This window comes from Mastacembelus armatus, chromosome 11 (genome assembly GCF_900324485.2).
Source record: "Mastacembelus armatus chromosome 11, fMasArm1.2, whole genome shotgun sequence".
Classification (NCBI taxonomy): Eukaryota; Metazoa; Chordata; class Actinopteri; order Synbranchiformes; family Mastacembelidae; genus Mastacembelus; species Mastacembelus armatus.
In genome coordinates this window covers 10,579,175-10,595,625 of record NC_046643.1, presented here as the reverse complement: position 1 = coordinate 10,595,625, position 16,451 = coordinate 10,579,175, and the positions used below count along the sequence as shown (strand labels likewise).

Sequence of the window (16,451 nt, the reverse complement as noted above, 5' to 3'; positions counted from 1 at the left end):
AAGACTCAGAGCAGAAAAACAGGCAGAGAGAGAAAGAATGACTGATAAAACTTTCTCCCAGCATTGCCATTCAGTGAATCTCAGTAAGTAGCCATGGGAGGCAGCCACAAATGTTTCCAGCTTTTGTTCACCGTTGATTTATAGTTGGTCACTGTGTCCTTGAGGTGTTAGTCTAGATTTCCCACTAACCAATGGGTGGGCTCTATTCGTGTATTGTGTTGCTCAGAGTAAGCTGTTGATGTGTTTTTTATGGCTTTGTAATTGTCCTCACTAATTATGGGCAACAAAGAGCTGAGAGGTGAATGGGTGGGAATTTACTGGTTGTCTATCAGGGGAGAAAGTAAGGAGAAGGGGATGGACAGCACAATAGGGCTCTGCTGTGTTCATGTGGGAGATGTACACATTGTGGGATTACGTTCAGAATGCTGTGTGTGTGTGTGTGTGTGTGTGTGTGTGTGTGTGTGTGTGTGTGTGAAATTCACACAGGCTTCCTCCCAAACCAAGGACATCAGATATTTTGTCACATTCTTCATGGTGATGTAAGAGAGTAATGAGGACATATGTGCCACTTGCTGTGCATTTCAACTTGACTTCCATATTTATCACATTAGATGCCTGATTAAGGTGTTTCTCTCCACAGAAAACCCGTATTGATATAGCATGGGGAGCGCAGCCAGACAAGGCAGGAGTAAAGACTTTTTGTTAATGTTGTGGAAATTCTGTCAATAAACAAATCTGTTGGACATCTGACTTTGCAGCTAAAACAACATTTGTGCCTATTTCACAGATTTCAAATTGTGTAAATCCTTGGTGGGTTTTGGAGGCTTTGGGCCGAGTCCTGCTTGGTTGATTGTGCTCATTGGTATTCAAACACTGCTGGAGTGCAGCAGAGCGCAGCAGCCCAGTGTAGTGAGAGTGTGTGTGAGAAACAGAGAGATGAAGAATGAACCGAGAAGACATTTTTAATGACTAGACAGCCACATTCAATGAACTCCTAACCTTTGACCTAAAGGCAAAGACTGAGCAGTAGAGCTGCCTATTGAACCGCTGTACCTTTGTGGTATGGACCTGAAGTTTGTAGAACAGAGAAAGATGGCTTTAAATGTACAATTATATCTTGTATATTTATTTATTGACAGGTATTATATTTTGTGCATCCTTGAAGCCTGAAGTGTTCTTAAAACTTTTGCAAACTTTTTTTTTCTGTATATATTTTCTAATATTTTATATTTTTTATGTTTTAAATCTTGCTGTTTCAATTGGAGTTTGCTAGGTTTTTTGTAATTGTTGCATTGCATTATCGCCACCAACTGTCAATCGGCAGAATAGTGTGAAACCTGCAGAATTGGGCTGCTCTGCAAAACATTGCTTCACAAGGCCACCAGTGGTCAGAGGTCCAGTGAATAACTTCAGATAATACAGGGTTTTGCAGAAAAATGTTTTCCTCAAGGCAAGATATCAGAAGGTGAAGAGTACCCAGGTATCATGTTAGCAGTGGTATTGAACATTTTCATTTAATACTCAACAGAATTTCTGCTCCTGAAATTAGAGTGTTGTTTTCACTGATTCTTTTGTTTTTCTGACAGTGTAGAATGAACACACACTTTTCTTTGTCTCTGCACAATAAGTTCCTCTGACACACATAAACTCACAAAGGCCTGTCTCTTTGTGTTCTCTCCACCCAGCTCTGTTCCTGTTTGCACAAATGTACCCACCTAGTAATCCCTAATGGAGGAAATCCCAGGCAGTGGTTATTCTCTGCCCTTTCTCTCTCTCTCTCTCTCGCTCTCTCACTCTCTTTCTCTCTGCCCTTTCTCTCTCTCTCTCGCTCTCTCATTCTCTTTCTCTCTCCCTTTCTCTCTCTCTCTCTCTCTCTCTCTCTCTCTCTCACTCTTTCTCACTCTCTCACTCTCTCTCTTTGTCTCCCTCTGTCGCTGTTTCTCTCTCTCTCTTTTTCTGTCTCTCTCTTTGTAAGTAACAGTCATTTTCTCTCTGTTTTTCAAAGACAAGTTGTCCTAAGCTTGTTAGACTTTAGTCTCCTTAACTGCAACGTTTTCACAGAGGAAGCGCTATAATCAGGTTTCCTCTTGCCATGTCACTTTTGACCGTTGCTTTTTCCTCTGTGTTCTTCTCTTGCAACCTCTTTCTGTTACTTTCTCTTCCACACATCACTCTGTGAATCACGGACTGCTTTTAGAGGTGTTAGTGTTTGTATAACGACGCACAAGCAGATACTTTCAGGCTGACTTCCTCCCTCATGCTGTCACCCTTCTTTAGATGCTTATTTCTGGATCAACTCCAGCCTGTGGGTGTTAATGAGTGTCACCATTTGCCTGTCCTCTGGGAAAACTTGCCTTTTCCCAAATTCAAACCTGCATGCACCCTGCAGACATTAAAAAAACATGTACAACATCGTGCATGTACACACTTTGAGTTCTTCGCAAGACACACACAAGTTAGTACTAAAGAAAAGCTGAGGACCTGAGGGGACAGGACAAAAGCTTTGGTTATCTAAAACATTATTTGTAACATCACAGAAGTGTTAATGAGGTGGTTTGTCATGAATCCCACCTGATGTTGAACAGTCCATTTATGACACAGATCTGAATTATGTGTCACTGTGACCGAATTCCTTTTGTTAGGATGCATAATGTCCTGCCAGCCGGTGCTAGTGTTTTCTGAGGAGTATGTTACTCTGTGCAGATGAGTTGGTGAAAAACACCAGGCTCGCAGGAAGAGAAGCTGTATTGCTGAGATAATAAAGACAGAGTGATACATTAGGTAATGAGTGATGGACCAAATTGCTTTGTGAGGGTTGTCATCTTGCTACAGAGTAGACTAAAAGAGAGAACACCAGCATTAAATTACATTTCTTTCAACCTGTGCCATTAACCTGAATATGTCATTCTCACATGTTCACGATCATTAATGCAACTTTGTGCTCTTCCTTTGTTGGGTATAGAATTTGGTCAAAGCACATAACATACAGGGTGATGTAGAAATAAACATCTTGTGCTATATATTCTTTCCCCCCTAATTTATCAACTCTATTTCCCTTTTGTTCCCAATGTTTCTTTTTCATGCCTTAAATAACAGAATTACTATATATCCCTGACAAGGAACATACTTTTTGCTATTTTAAAGAAAAAACAATAAGGTTTGTATGTTGATAGGAAATTCTTGTTAAGTGCAGTTACCAAAGCAATTGTGTTTTTTTTTTTTTATATGCCTTTATGCCTTTAAGATCTTTATTGTCCAAAGGATCGAAGCAATACATGTTTCTATGTTGTTTTGTCGAATTAGAATTAAGATGATCTTTTTTTCCCCTAATTACCAAATGATTGTAGCACCGTATTTCTCCACAAGAAAAACACTGAGCATGTTTCAAAAGGGTTTCATTCAGATTCTTTCGTGTGGGAAACAAATGACCGAAACAGCCTGGTGTGTTACATTCCTGTGTCAGCAAACCATCACATTCAAACAACTGTCTGAGCTGAAGCAGGACTAGCGTGTTTTCTCTAGCGCACAAAGGCTTTACTGTAAAAGATCCCCCACCTGGACCACCTACGGCGGACCAATTAAAATCACCACCCACCACTCCTTGACCCAAATGGTTTGACTCACACACAACACACAACACTTACAACGACAACAGCTGGAGAGAGTAGAAGCAATTAATAAATAATAGATGATAATTGGCTCTACACATTCATAATTGATACCCTCAATTATCACTAAGAGGCCCCACCTCGTTGTGTGCGTTTTTCTGTGTACCTGGTGGTGGACTGTCTTGTTCGGTATGTCAGAGAAGAAGTGACATACTGTTCTGTAAAGTCTGCTGTTCTTTCCCATTTTATGAACTATTGCGTATTGAGTGATGTTGGGGATGTGTGCATGCTGCACAGATGCTTTCTCTCTATCTGACATGCATAGTTATCCACTTGCTGTATTCCATAGTGTTATCTCCACTTGTAGCTGTACTGGCAGGAAACTCCTCTCCTCTGATAAGCAAATGGAGTGCATGCTCCAGATTCACTATGTTCCCTTATCGAATATGTTGTTTGGATATAATCACAGCATACATGCACTGCTGAACAAAGAGTTATGAATCTAGTTTGGAAATGTGCAACCATGCGAGTTTTACATTCATTAATCTTTTCCCCAGGCACAGCCAGCCCTACTGAGTTCTACAGATGCTCGACTATCAGGCGTTTTATTTCTTTTGTGAAATCTGAGCAATGTCATTTGTGCTGAAACAATTACTTAAATAGCAAGATAGATAATCAGTTATTTGATAAAATGTTCAAATAAAAATGCCAACATTCTCCTGTTCCTGCTGCTGCTTTTCTGTTTTATATTATTGGAAATTGACCACTGAAACACTAGGGTATAGGAAACTGTGATGTGCATTTTAAAAAATCGTCTGTTTTCTTCATAGACTAAACCTTTAAACAGTCAACCATAAAAAAGTTAGATTAATCTATAAGATTAATCAGTAAGCAATGTAATTAAATTTGAGGTTATATATTTAGGAAAATTTCTAGATCTATGAAACCTGACAAAAAACTATTTTTTTGTTTGTTTTTGTTTTCTCACATAAATAACATTCTGCTTTTTGTCTCTGCAGATCACCACTCTGATCAACCATAAAGACAAGCCAAAAAAGTCTGAGCGCACCCTGACAGCCATACACAGGGTGGGTCAGGCGGTAAGCGCAGCAGTGGGGCGTTTTGTCGCAGTCGGAGAGGCCATCGCCGCGGAGAACCAAGAGCTGAAGGATGAGATGGGTCAAGCGTGCTTCGAGGCACGCAGAGCAGGTAGGCTGCTTCGGCTGGATCTCACGATGTACTCGACATTTCACTCAATTACTGCACTTAAACACTGTCAAGTGTTTCTCTTTTGGAGGAGACAACAGTGACACCTTGTAGTCACAAAATCACACTCTTAAACTAAACGAGGGCTCTTCAACCTGATTTTTTGATTTTGTGCAAATTGTGATTAGTGTCGACGACCTGCCTGTTAGACAGTATTACACCAGAGATTCTCCAGAGTGCTTTAAGGATGTTGTTGTTATTAGGTTGGAAATACAGTAAAGGCTGAAAAAGTGCTTCTTCACCCAAGGGTGCTGTAGTTTGAGAAGTAATGAATGTGTCTGCACAGGCATGGAAAGCACTGCATAATAGATTATGATAGAAAGGCTCCTGGAAACTTAATGCATCAGACTGTTGGGAAAATTGAAGAAGTCATAGTCACTGCTTCATAGGTTGCTACTGTGTTTCACAGAAAAATATTTCTAAGCCTAAGGTCAGACTTCCTCATTTTTTCCAGGGTTTAATTCTGGCTGTGATTTTCTGTGCAGAGTTTAAATTTTAACTCATTTCTGTAGTTTTCCATCTATTCCACTACACGCAGGTTAGGTGGTAGACTCGCATGTGCACTGCAAGAGACTCCATCACCCAACAAAACCTGAACAGATAATCCTTTTAAATGGTGGATATATCGAGTGTAAATAAAAACTGAGAGAGACAAAGAGCCACAGAAACGGTGACAAGTACTGTGAAGAAGCGAGAAAGTGTGGCTCACCCTAACTGGGGCTGTCAGCTTTTGCTGAACCCGAGAAAGAAGAGGTGATGGTTTTGTCAGAAATGTGTTTCTCTCTGTTTTTACATTTTCTTGCAAGACATACTATTAAGATTCTGTCTAGAAATACACACCGAAGACACACGTCAACACTGTGTCCTCCCATCAGCCTAAACCTTTTTACATGTCTTTGGTTAGAGAGTTGCCTGGGGGGAAGCTCTTCTTCATATCTAGCAACTTCATTCTTACCAGCCCCAAAACAAGGACCTCATTTAGCCTTCTATAGAGCAGAGCAGAAACAGTATCACACATGATAAGAATTTAGACACAACACTGTGATAATAGGTTTATTTAGGGGAAACCAGCTTGCGTAGCTGAGTGTTTAATCCTCACACAGTGCTGATTTGTAAAGACAGCTAAAACTCACACAAAGAGAGTGCTGGTGGGAGGAGGAGAGTGCACTGATGAGAAAATGTGAGTCTGTGTGTGTGTGTGTGTGTGTGTGTGTGTGTGTGTGTGTGTGTGTGTGTGTGCATACTGTAGGTGAGGCTATGACTAGTTTTTCCTGACACGTATCCTGACACACTCTGTACAACGATTCCCTGATTATATAAAAAAAGAACTTTCTGTCTCATTGCTATTCATTTTTTTCAAAAACTGTGGATGCATCTCTTCTGGGATGAAAAAGAAAGTCTTTTTAGAGTATTTAAGTATCCCAGCAAGAGAAGGGCTAGTTAGCAAAGGATTGACATTTCTCTAATACCTAGCCACAGGGAGAGTTTAATCAGGCAGGCTTCAGCCTTGTGTGCTGTAATGAATGAAATAAAGGCAGGCTGAAAGCAGTAGTTTAATTAGATGCTACCCATCATCAGAGCGCTGGAGAGATCCAATGAGGCAGGTCAGCGAAGGCAATCTGTGCTGGATCTCTGTCTCAGTCTGTCAGTGTCAGTCTCAGATTTGTGCATTTTCCATCTCACTCTCCCCTTGTGCCACAGAAAGATCACATCAATAGTCCATCCATAGAGCAACATAAGATTCATTTCTTAGAAGTTATGTACTAACACTCCAAGTTTTCATTTCTAAATAATAAATGGATATGGATCATGCGGAAAATGTTGAATTGATACTTGACACATGATTTTCCCTGTTGGGAACAATGCTGCTTTTTACAAAGAATAAAAGCTGCAGTTGTCTTGACTAAATACAGATGATGACTAAAGGATCAGTAGGATCAGTGTTTCACATTTGAGATAATGACATTTAATACTCCGTACAATTTATATATGAGGATTGAAGGCAGGTATTGAAGAGGGACCTCTGAGCTCAGGCCTCTGCTTTCCACCCTGCTAATGTCACAGGGTTGGGCATTATTCTTTGTGAGCCGGGACTTGATGTTTTAACTGGTTAGCAGAGCTGGCACCAAAAAGCAGCCTGTCGGATGCAATCAGTTCGTCAGTGCCGCTTCTTTTAAAAGACCAGCCAAACCAAATAGACAGCCAAGCTGCATGACCCGATAGAGACCTATCTCCCCTTCCCCCTCCTTCCTGAGTTCTCTTTTTCTCAGAGACTTCTCTCCTCCTCGCTCTTGCTCTTAACACTGAACGTTTTGTCTCTAGATAGGGACTATTTCGGTGATGGATTTTTTGACTAAAAATGTTGTATTATTACACTTTTGGGTATAGTGTCAGGGAGTTAGAGAGAGAGAAAATATTCAACATACAAAAACAGTTCCACATATAAAAATAGAAGAATGAATTCATCCTGTCATGCTGTCGGCTGCCAAAATGACTCAGATAACCCGGAAAACATGGCAGCAGTGTTTGGGTCAGGGTGGCATAGCTGTTGTGCCACTGTACTGAATATAAGATCATTGTGTTTCATTCTGTCCAGGAAATTATGTTCTCCTGCAGGTAAATCATAGCAGATTGCAGGAACACGATGACACAGTGTAATCTGAAGTCTGGGCTAACTCAGAAGGCATTTAGAAAATTATCAATTGATCCTCCATTCTCCCATTTTCTGCCTCTTATCTGGGTCCAGATCTCAGTGGCAGCAGGCAAAGCAAAGAAGCCTCGAGGTCTTTCTGCCCAGTGACATCCTGCAGCACTTCCTTGGGGATCCCAAGGCACTCACTGACCAGATGGGATATGTAAACCCTCCAGCATGTTCTGGGTCTGCTGCCCCAACTGGGAGAAGACTTTTTTGTGTGACACTAAACCAGAGTCTTAAACCAAAAGCCATATTTGTTGACTGCTTCGAACTTAGCTTTTTGTTGATTAAGGAGTCTGAAATAGAAATCACTTCCATTCTCATCAGGCTTATTCATATTGTTCTTTGTGAGACCACGAAGGCTATTGCTCACTGTGCCGTGTTTTTTGTCCTCTTTCAGGTGATGCCATAGCCCAGCTGACAGATGTGGGAGCCACTTTGCCTTCTCAGTCGGACGGACGTGTGACGGTGTTCAGTGATCGGACGGGGATGGTGAAAGCTGCGCGCTTGCTCCTCTCTTCAGTCACTAAAGTTCTGGTCTTAGCTGACCGCATTGTCATCAAACAGATAATCACGTCACGCAACAAGGTAAGACACACATCCATGTAAGCTGGCACAACCTTGTACCAAAAGCATAAACTCTCTCTTGTTTATTCTCTCTTACACTCTTGCACACACACACAAACACACACACACTTGCCTGCACATGAGTACATACACTCCATCCTGAGTCCTTTATTTTCTAATAGATGAGCACTGGCTCTCTCAAAGAGTACTCTGGAGATAATTGAAGGTAAGCAGCACATTTAGAGACCACACAAAAACACAGAGCCTCTCTCTGGTCATACCTGGCAATGCTCTCAGGCAGACAGTGTGATATGGATGTAGCTGTAGACTGAGCCAAGAATGGAAACAGGGGGCCTAATCACGACTGGTTAGCCTCGTTTGGACGGACAGTCGACAGACCCTTGTTCTCCATTACTGGCAAACACAATTACATCTCTTCTTCCTCTTTGTCTGGCATGGCTAAAAGCTGCAGCAATAACGTTGCCAGCTAGTCTACCCTCAACAGCTAAATTAGCAGCTACATGGACTACTATTAACTAAAACGCAGGTCAGGAGATTCTTAATCTGCTGCTTTTATTTTAAGGTATTACCGGTATAATTACATCAAATTTAAGCAATAATACCACAAAGAGGGGGAGTGTAATGACACAAATGGAAAGTACAAAGTCAAAAATATTATAAATAAATATATCACACATCAGAAGTCAAATAGATTTCATTTATTTGTTTTGGTTTTTTAGTTTTGATGTAAGGTAAGGGTTGCTCTTGGGATATAAACATGCTATGTAATATTCTGGGCTGCTCTTAGACTTCCTGCTTATGTGATGCAATATCAGAAATAAGTTGTTACAGCGTGGATGGACAAAAACAGCACAAACTATTCAACACACTACTCTGATCTCACTCCTCTCAGGTCCTGGTAACCCTTGACCATCTGGAGAGAGTCAGCACCTTCCAGGAATTTGTACAGATTTTCAGTCAGTTTGGCAATGAGATGGTGGAGTTTGCACACCTCACAGGAGACAGACAGAACGTGAGTAGCATGAGCAAAAACCAACCCTTTTCTGTTGTGAGTGTCCAAATCAGCTTCCTTTAAATATCTCTCAGTCAGTGAAATGTACATGTGAAAAATGCAAAAAGCCATGCAACACCGAACACATTTTTAATTTTGTAATGTAATCTTGAAGCCAGCAGTGATTTTTTAAATATGATACTTTGAATTTGCAAGCATGTGATAGAATCAGACTGTGAAGCCTGTCATAGTTTCAGTATGATTATGCTGGGAAACACAGAATATATTAATAATTTAAGCCAAATATTTATACTTTACAAAAACTTTGAAGTAACAAGGCGTCTTATTTCTGCAAGATTTTCTTATTTGTCTGTGTCTGTACATTGTTCAAATCCATGTCTTGATCCGTAAAAGATACATACAGGTCAGTTATGACTCAAATTCCTCACAGACTGTTTACATCATGATTCAGTGTCGATATGAGCTGACCCATGCTTTCAGTGATGCATTCTTTCTGCAGAATTGCAAAACAAAAGGTTTGCTCAAAGCTCGAGAAAAACACTCCAGCTTAGGGGTTCTAACATTGCACTGTCAAAGGCTGCTAATCCTACTCTGATGCATACATTCAGCCTCTGCAGGAGCTGATTTAAAGTGCGGCAGCGATGGCAAGACACGGAGAGAGGATCGACCAGGCCTCTTTCTGAATTTTATCGTGACTTGTGTTTTGACACACACATCACGTCTCTCTCCAGTTCTTCTCATTGCAGCTATTGCTCTCTCTCCTCATTTGCCACCATGCTTTTTTTAATCGTTTTTTTTCACTTTTACTAACGCGCTTTCATGCACACACATGCAAAAGCACACAGTCCTTTAGAAAATCTACCATCTTCATCTATTGAAGCCAGACAAGCACAGAGGCAAAAATAATGACAGATAATCGCATCATCTTTGTAATCTATGGCAAAGTGCCTGGAGAGGAGTTGATTCAGCTGCATTTTCCAAATTCCAAACCTACCTAATTTTGAGCTATTTCTGTTTGGAATACATGGAAAGGGATGCAATCACACACACACACACACACACACACACACACACACACTATCTTCTTTCTTATTCTGGTAGCATCTCTTTTTATGAGATGACAATTAATCCAGTGGGTTTTGAATGTGTGTGTATATGTGTGTGTGTGTGTGTGTGTGTGTGTGTGTGCGTGCGTCTGTGTGTGTGTGTGTGTGTGTGTAAACGTGGAGAGGAATGTGTTTCATTTATGAATCCCTTTTCAGCATTAAAGAGATTTGTTGAATACCTCTGATGCTTCATGTCCCTCGGACACCCCGAGAATTCTGAGTTGTAGCTGGAGGAAAGCCACCCATTACCATCTGGTGTGTGTGTGTGTGTGTGTGTGTGTTTGTTTGTTTGTGTTGCAGGACTTGAAGGATGAGAAGAAGAAAGCACGGATGGCAGCAGCCAGGGCAGTGCTGGAGAAATGCACCATGATGCTCCTCACGGCCTCCAAGGTAAACCACTGGTGCACCAACACACGTTTATGGACTACATCATTACATCCAGCTTAAATATTTGTGACCTCTCAAGTCTTATTTAGTTCAAGGTTTCTCACTCATGGTGACGATGAAAAGAGTAAGAGGGCACAAGCTTTGACATTTCACATCTATTTCCCTCCAAAGACTTGCCTAAGGCACCCAGATTGTGAGTCGGCGCGGATGAACAAAGATGCTGTGTTCCACCGAATGCGCTGTGCCCTGGAGCAGGTCATCGAGATAGTCACTGAGGCGCGGAGCAGTGGGGAGACCAAGATCCTTCCTGCAAGCATCTACAATGGCATCAAGGACTTCAAGGTGGGTTTAGAAACAAGACTTAGCGAAGAAGTCGATATATGTCGTGGCAAAGGTTTAAGATTAGTGATGCTGATGCTGACGTGGCTGGTGGAGTTCAGTAATGGTGGTCTTGTGAGGAGCATATCAAGCCAAACAAGTCAAGTCAACAAGTCTTTTATAGGTGTTTAAAAACCACTACCTGCTGAGAAAATAACAGAAACACAATCTGATCCCATTATTAGGACACACTCCAGCTCCGTCTCTAGTCAGTGCGCTGTAAACATGTTAAGACGTGAGTCAGAAAATCCAACAAAAAAAACACCAGACCTATAGTTTTTAATTTGGTTAATGCTGTTTTGTGAACCACTACTAAACCTACATCACTCTGACTAATCTTCCCTCACTTCCTTGTGCACTGGCACTGTGAAAGGAATTAACTTAAAAAACACTGTGAAGGGGCCTCTTCTATTGAGAGGAAAGAAGAAAAGGGTATTTTCATGAAAGGACCTTTAAATACTTATGGCTTTTAATAAATAGCTTCATTGCACTTAATAGCAGAGTTCAACTAAAAGCTTATGTAAACCTGTTATCACAGGACATATTTTCCCCCAGGACATTGGTTAGTAAAGCTCTTGTGTGTGTTTCTGCTTCACATCTTTCCATTTCTCTACTCACCCATCTTTCAACTGCTCCTTCAACTTATATCCCCAATTCCCAACCTTCCTCTTCCCCTCACTCCACCCTGATGCAGTCCAGTGTGGAGTGCCTGCGGGAGAACCTGTACTCCATGTCACCTCAAAGCATGGACAGTCAGCTTGAGGCTCTGGTTGAGCGGACAGAGGACTTCACTGATTCAGCCTATACCAGCCACGAGCAGCGACAGGCCATCCTAAGTCTGTGCCAGCTGGCGCGCCAGGACACTCAGCAGCTGGTGCACGCCTGGGTTGAAGCGGTATGTTGGCATGAGCAGGCACGCTTGCACAGATGCACACACAGTTACAGGAATATTTCATAAAAAAAACATTTGCTACCATATGATTACCTTCTCTGCAACACTTGCAAAAGAAAAGTCTACTAATAAGGTGCAAAACAGAGCTATCCAAGCAAAGAAAATGAGATTTGGCTTAGGTCGGGCTGTTCAACACGCACACGGCTAGGTACAAAGGCAGAAACTCATAAAGACAGACCCACGCACTTTAAGACTCTCCTTGGCTCATTCAGTCATTCACTTTGCCTACTCACTTTCTTTTCACACATCTCTCCTGGAACAACTTATGATAATAACCCACCTGAATAGCAGTTTTTACTAAAGCTCGTTCAGCTGAAAGAAACATCACGTGGTGTTCCTTGTCTTCCTGCCATTCAGCAGAGATTTCTTGGTCTTCAAAATTGATGGACTTATGAAACACAAGTCATTATGTTGCAGTTTCTCATTGATAAGTTTCTTTTTCAGTGTGTTCAGAACACATAGAAAGTCTGCCGCCACATAATTGAACAGTAGTGATTCATCTAGCATTTGCAATTGAAGGTCATCAGGAGAACTGAAAAGACCAGAGCACTCCGGTGTTTTGAAATGGCAAAGAAAGCATCTGAATGTGCAAATAATCTTTGGGGTTCTGTCCAGTCCAATTTGTGTTCTTGATGACTGTTGTGGTTTAACTTTAGCTGAATATGTATTTGTTTTGGCTGCACTTTTATTTCACCTAGTCTGAAATTTGGAAAATTCTCATGCAATATTTAAATAATAACATCATAGGTCACGCATGTATTTGGAAAGTCAAAATGTTTGCTATTAAATTTTCCATCCTGGCCTTTTTTTGGAATATATTGTTTTCCTGGTAACAATGCAAGTTTGCATGTAGGCTTGTGAGTGCGTTGGGTTTCATGTTGTATTCCTACCTCTCTCTGTCTCACCGGAGCAGCAGTCTGCTCATGCCAAAGAGGCCACAGAGAGCATGGAGGTGGCCATCCTGAAGACATGCCAGAGTGTCAGTGATCTCAAACGTGAGGTGAGCAGCAGTCTGTCTCCGCTCTCTCTGTTCTCTGAGTGTGAATGGATGTACTCAGTTACAGAAACAGACAGACATGACTTGGATGTCTCTCACTTGCTATTCTGCCTCAGTAGCTGGTTTCCCACATTTCTCTTTTCACATCACTCTTCAACTCACCTGCCATCTTTCTGTCAACTCCGGTATGTCACAGTCACTTCTGCTCTTCCTTTTTTCTGCCTCCTCGAATCCACCCTAATTCCTGCCTCTCACTCATCTTTTGTTCTCTTCTTTTTACTTTACTTTTCATCTTTGGTTCTTTCCTTTCTCCTCCAGCTCCATAAGGTGGCAGTCGGTCGTGCCTCAGACTTGCTCAAAGTTCACGGGGAGCAGTTGCCTCTGCGTGCTCTCAAGGCTGCAGGCGCAGAGGGAAACCTGGAGGCAGTGGCGGAGTATTCGCGCACGCTCACCGAGCAGAAGGAACAGCTGGTGGAGGTAGGCAGAGACAGGGGCAAAGGGAGCAGGGAGGCTGGGAGAGATTTGGTGGTAGTGCCGCCCTGTAGAAGGTCAAAAATACACTATAAATATCTATAGAGCAGTTTAGTTTAGTTTCATGTATGTCTATACTTATCAGTCATCCTTCTTATTACATGAAAAAATATGCCACCAGTTAAAGTTGTTGAAGACACATTGAAATTCCTGTGCTACCAGCATCCTGAAGCCCATTTGTTTATGTGAGCAAACACAGACTGTTGGTAATGAATGAAAATGTAGAGTACACTTTAAATCCCAAATGAAAGCCATGTAGCTTTGTTATGTAAATGCTGAGCAGAGAAATGTCTTGCAGGCTTTGTCATGTCATTGCTAGTGGCCCTAACAAGCAGAATGTACAGTATGGATTGAAAAACATTCACAATGTGTGTGGGTAAAGGTAGTCTTAGAAAATATGAAGAGCTTCTTAGGACTGTTTTATTTATTTTTTTTAGGTGAACAAAAAGTGTTTCAGTATGAAAACTTTTCTCAAAGATGCAATGAAATTCAAGTAACTGGAAAAAGGACAGACATATTCTGCAACTTCTAAATACATAAAATTCAGGTCTTAGGATTGACTGTAGGGCAGCATGGTGGATGAGTGGTTAGCACTGTTGCCTCACAGCAAGAAGGTCCTGGGTTTGCAACCCGGCCTTTCTGTGTGGAGTTTGCATGTTCTCCCTGTGCTTGTGTGGGTTTTCTCCAGGTACTCTGGTTTCCTCCCACAGTCCAAAAACATGTATGTCAGGTTGATTGGTGACTCTAAATTGCCCATAGGAGTGAGTGTGAGTGTGTGAGGTTGTTTGTCTCTATGTGGCCCTGTGATGGACTGGTGACCTGTCCAGGGTGTACCCCTGCCTTTCACCCAAAGAGAGCTGGGATAGGCTCCAGCAGATCCCTGTGACCCTGGTTAAGAAATAAGCAGGTATGGATAATGGATGGATGGATGGATGGATGGATTGACTGTAATGTATTTACGATTGTGATTTCAGTCATCGAGTGTTACATTAATATAAAATTTTCCTCTTTTTCACTCCAGACATGTCGGCTGTTGTGCCACGTTTCAGGGACGGAGCCACTAGAAATTACCTGTATACACGCTGAGGAGACCTTCCATGTCATTGGTCCGCAGGTAATCCTCAAAAACTTCTTCTGTATGGATTGTTGTTTTCAGGCACCTCTTAAAATCATGCCCCATTCACCTGATGTGCAAATGGCGGCAAACAAGGGAAAGCGGAGAAATATAGAAAGACATAAAAGTTTAATGAAACTTAAGACCCATCTTGTTCAGTTCAGCCCTTTTATTGTAAGTCATTAAAGTCAAACAGGTCTCACAGTGTTGAGCGAGTGAAATCAAACCTCTGTAATATTCTACTTCGACGCAGAGGGGAGGGAAAATAGACAAATTACCTCAGGTCTCCTATGACTACCTCCTACACCTGCCATTCCTTCAAGATGGCTGAGAACATGCTGTCCACCTAGTCCCCCTATCCCCAATCTAATTATGTTTGTTCTTGGAAACCATCAATGCCAGTAATTATCCAGCAATGTAGAATGTTCCTGTCCTGGGGCACTGATGTCAGGCCCCGCATGACTCTGCAGTAATGACTCGCCTCCTAAGTTCAAAGGTCAACCAATCAATAACACTGCAGTACAGGGTGGTGGTAGTGATATCACTCTGCGTCTACCCAAAGTAATAGAGGGATGGCCCAGGGGGTAATTGGCTATTAAATACTACACTTTAGGGGATAGGCATGTGTGTGTGTGTGTGTGTGTGTGTGCGTGTGTGTGTGTGTGTGGGCGTGTGTGTGTGTGTATGAGTATTGCACACTTATTGTGCATGTTATTTTAAATTCTATTTGTCAAATTCAGGTATATAAAAGTATATTTCTTTTGAGTCTAGAAAAAAGGTATGACTGCTGATACAATGAGTTATGAAACAGACTATAATATCCACGATCCAGCCAGGTGTCAAACATTGTGCAAGCTTGAGCTCCGTTCCGCACACAGTGAGTCACTGAGCATGGCAGGTCCCTTTATTTTGTAAAACATAAAAGAAATGTTAAAGGTTAATGACAGACCTTAAAGGCCCAGTGGTTAATTCTTTCAACCATATAATTTTGTAAACGTTAGCAAAGTTTTTCTTAATGCAGTCGACGTTTTGTGTGACTAGTTGCAGTAATTGAAAATCTAAACTATTTTTACTCCTGTTACAGATGTAAACAAGCTTTAACATTGCTCATATTAGTTCCATTATTTTATCTTTGTACTGTTATATAGTTTTATATAGTGGTCTTGTTGTTATTACTCCCACAGGTAGTACTTCTTTATAACTCTAAAAATATTGTTATGTATAACATTTAAGTTACCTCTTCAGGTCCTGTGCATCAAGATAAGTTTAGTTCCTACTTATTAATGACTTGGGTTTAGTTTTTGTCTAGTTTTTAGATGTTTTACATTTGGTCCATTAGTTGAAACTGATTGAACTGGAAATCACCCAAGCCTGAGAATTACACCACATTTGGTTTTTTGCCCTTTGTAATTTTTGTCTCTGGTTTTATACAAACGTCAATTAATGGTTCCTTCTCTCCCGTCACAATTCTTCACACTCAGATCATCTCGGCAGCCCAGACACTGGCCCTCCACCCATCTAGTAAGATCGCTAAGGAGAACCTGGAGGTGTTCTGCGAGGCATGGGAGTCACAGCTCTGTGACATGGCTATGCTGCTGAGAGAGATCAATGATGTCTTCGAAGGGAAGCGAGGTACGTTTTTGTCCAGTTAATGGTACTTGTGTGCATTTGGCTGGTTTGGTGGGGGCGGGACAGACAGATCACAAGCAGGAGCAAACATAAGTAAACAGTTTTTTGACTGAAAGAATCAGATTTTAAAAAACTGCTTTAAAACCTTGGTGACTCATTTTTAACCCTGAACACTTCAATAAAAATTT

At 41.5% G+C, this 16,451-nt stretch overlaps 1 protein-coding gene across 2 annotated transcripts in view; it reads left to right on the top strand.

Annotated features, from left to right (window-relative positions):
- The window catches only part of ctnnal1 (catenin (cadherin-associated protein), alpha-like 1), a 44,306-nt gene that overhangs the window by 20,592 nt on the left and 7,263 nt on the right, over positions 1-16,451 (top strand). For both annotated transcript variants that reach the window (XM_026300468.2, XM_026300469.2), the window contains exons 2-11: positions 4,628-4,817; positions 7,970-8,157; positions 9,050-9,169; positions 10,576-10,665; positions 10,834-11,004; positions 11,735-11,935; positions 12,906-12,992; positions 13,308-13,466; positions 14,542-14,634; positions 16,116-16,266. In XM_026300468.2, the coding sequence (XP_026156253.1) occupies positions 4,628-4,817; positions 7,970-8,157; positions 9,050-9,169; positions 10,576-10,665; positions 10,834-11,004; positions 11,735-11,935; positions 12,906-12,992; positions 13,308-13,466; positions 14,542-14,634; positions 16,116-16,266 (1,450 nt within the window). The remainder of the gene's footprint in view (positions 1-4,627; positions 4,818-7,969; positions 8,158-9,049; positions 9,170-10,575; positions 10,666-10,833; positions 11,005-11,734; positions 11,936-12,905; positions 12,993-13,307; positions 13,467-14,541; positions 14,635-16,115; positions 16,267-16,451) is intronic.